Source organism: Nicotiana tomentosiformis, chromosome 8 (genome assembly GCF_000390325.3).
Source record: "Nicotiana tomentosiformis chromosome 8, ASM39032v3, whole genome shotgun sequence".
Taxonomy (NCBI): Eukaryota; Viridiplantae; Streptophyta; class Magnoliopsida; order Solanales; family Solanaceae; genus Nicotiana; species Nicotiana tomentosiformis.
Genome location: NC_090819.1, coordinates 133,650,304 through 133,652,780, shown reverse-complemented (window position 1 = coordinate 133,652,780; position 2,477 = coordinate 133,650,304). Strand labels below are relative to the sequence as shown.

At 44.3% G+C, this 2,477-nt stretch overlaps 1 protein-coding gene across 1 annotated transcript; it reads right to left on the bottom strand.

Annotated features, from left to right (window-relative positions):
* Positions 1–1,388: 1,388 nt before the first annotated feature.
* LOC138898186 (uncharacterized) lies at positions 1,389–2,071 on the bottom strand. The gene is made up of 2 exons (XM_070184228.1): positions 1,522–2,071; positions 1,389–1,456 (listed from the first exon to the last, which is right to left on the bottom strand). The coding sequence occupies exons 1-2, from the start codon at positions 2,069–2,071 to the stop codon at positions 1,389–1,391; spliced, it is 618 nt and encodes a 205-aa protein (XP_070040329.1).
* Positions 2,072–2,477: the final 406 nt, after the last annotated feature.

Here is a 2,477-nt window from a genome sequence, read left to right as displayed (position 1 = left end):
TCAGGCCCGATAACTTCATCTCATCCAATACAAACTGCTATACCAATATGCCACACAAATTCTACCTAGATTCGCACACCATGCAATAAGTGCACCAAACAAGCGACAAATTCGATGTACCCAATAATTGAAGAGTATAAAATGAGAGAACCGCACTGCAAGCTCAACAGATACCACCATGAAGCGCAATGCAATGAAGCCATCACGCAAGGGAGAAAAACAACACAAGAATTAAGCCCAAAGGATCATATCCCAACATAACTCTGATATGATGCGTGACCCAATCAAAACACTTGTACACATAGGATACGTCGAGTCGTGATGCTCACTATCAACAACCATTTACATATCAACAACAAACGCGCAAAGTCAAACAATGCAACTTGTTAGAGCTCCTCCGCTATGGATTTTGTTGCATCCGTCTATTTTGGTACCTAGAAATACCTCGGCATCTGATCAGATTCTGACGCTTCTTTCCCTGGCTAACTTCTTTCAATTAAGGAGCAGGTGTCGGTTCCTGTAGTTTCTATGCCGCGTACTCTTCCCCTTATCTGTTTGATTCCATCGAGCGGTGGGAATTTCAGCAACTGGTGATACATTGATGGTACAACCCTCATCTTGTGCAACCATGGTCTTCCCAGAAAAATATTATATCCCATATCACCGTCCACCACTTCAAAAATTGTCATCTTCATCACTCCTTCGGTGATGCTTTCGGTGAGTTTGGCTTGCTCCACTACCCACCAATAAAAACAATAACATACCCAGTAAAAGCCCACTAGTGGGGTCTGGGGAGGGTAGAGTGTACGTAGACCTCACCGCTACCCCGAAAGGGTAGAGAGGCTATTTTTGGTAGACCCTCAACTCAATAGAAGAGAAAATAATATCATAAAAGAAACAAAAAAAATGTCTGTAACAACAAAAGAAGCCAGAAAGGTAATAACATCATCATAAGAGACAACAAATAAGTGAAAGGGAAATAACACAAAACTATGCAAAAGAACGAAATAATGTGAACACAACATAGACCGCTAACAGACCTAGACAAAACTATATCAGACTACCCGGTACAAAGAGGGGAAAACTCTCGACTACCCCTAGCCTACAACCCTAATGCTCGACCTCCACACGTTCCTATCAAGAACCATGTACTCAAAAATCTGAAGTCGCGCCATGTCCTACCTGATCACCTTGCCCCAATACTGCTTAGGCTGCCCTATACCTATTCTCGTACAGCCAAAGCTAACCGCTCGCACCTCCTAAACACGGCATCTATGGTTCTCCTCCGCACGTGCCTGAACCACCTAAGCCTCACTTCCCGCATCTTGTCGTCCAAGGGAGCAAAGCCCACCCTCTCCCGAATATCTTCATTCCTTATCTAATCCTGTTTAGTATGCCCGCACATCCATCTCAACATCCCCATTTTGGCTACTTTCATCTTCTGGATATGTGAATTCTTCATTGGCCATCACACAACTTCATACAGCATAGTCGGTCTAACCACCGCTCTGTAGAACTTACCTTTGAGTTTCACTGGAACCTTTCTGTCACACAAGACTCCAGACTCTAATCGCCATTTCATCCACCCTACCCCAATACGATGCGTGACATCCTCGTCGATCTCCTTATCTCCCTGGATAATTGACCCTGTGTACTTGAAACGTTCTCTCTTGGGGATGACTTGTGAGTCGAGCCTCACTACCCTGTCCGCTTCCCCCGTCACACTGCTGAACTTACACTCCAGATATTCCGTCTTAGTCCTACTCAAATCGAAACCTTTGGACTCCAGGGCCTTCATCCAAAGACCCAGTCTCTCATTAACGTCGCCTCGTGTCTCATCAATTAGAACTATATCATCAACGAACAACATACTCCATGGCACCTCCCCTTGATTATGGTGTGTTAGGGTATCCATCGCCACGGCAAATAAGAATGAGCTAAGCGCAGATCCTTGGTGTAACCCCATAACCACCAGAAAAAGCTCTGAGTTACCTCCCGCATTCCTGACCTGAGTCTTAGCTGCATCGTACATATCATTTATCAATCTAATGTATGCTCCAATACCATACATTGTATGATATTGGCCGAACTTACTGGATCCACTAGAATGCGTTTGATTTTAAAATCTAGTACATTTAAAGAAATTACCAATGCATCATTGTGCGATAGCAGCAATCCGTCTGCGTCCTCCTTTGTGAAAGTCTTGTTATCTTTAGCGACTTCCCGGAGTCTCTTGCTAAAGGTTATTAATATCTTCATGTTTTTTTCAGCCGAGAAGGTGATCCCGTTTATCTTGTTCCCCCGACGATCATGTTGATCATCTGGTACAGGGGATCTTCTCCTACTTGCAAGGGTTCTGCGTTATCACGGTTGTGACCGTAGTTGTTCTTGGCCCGGGCACTTAAGAATTCTATGAGATGCCCATTCTTCAATAGTGTTGCCACTTCTTCCCATAGATGTCGGTAGTCCCCAGTACG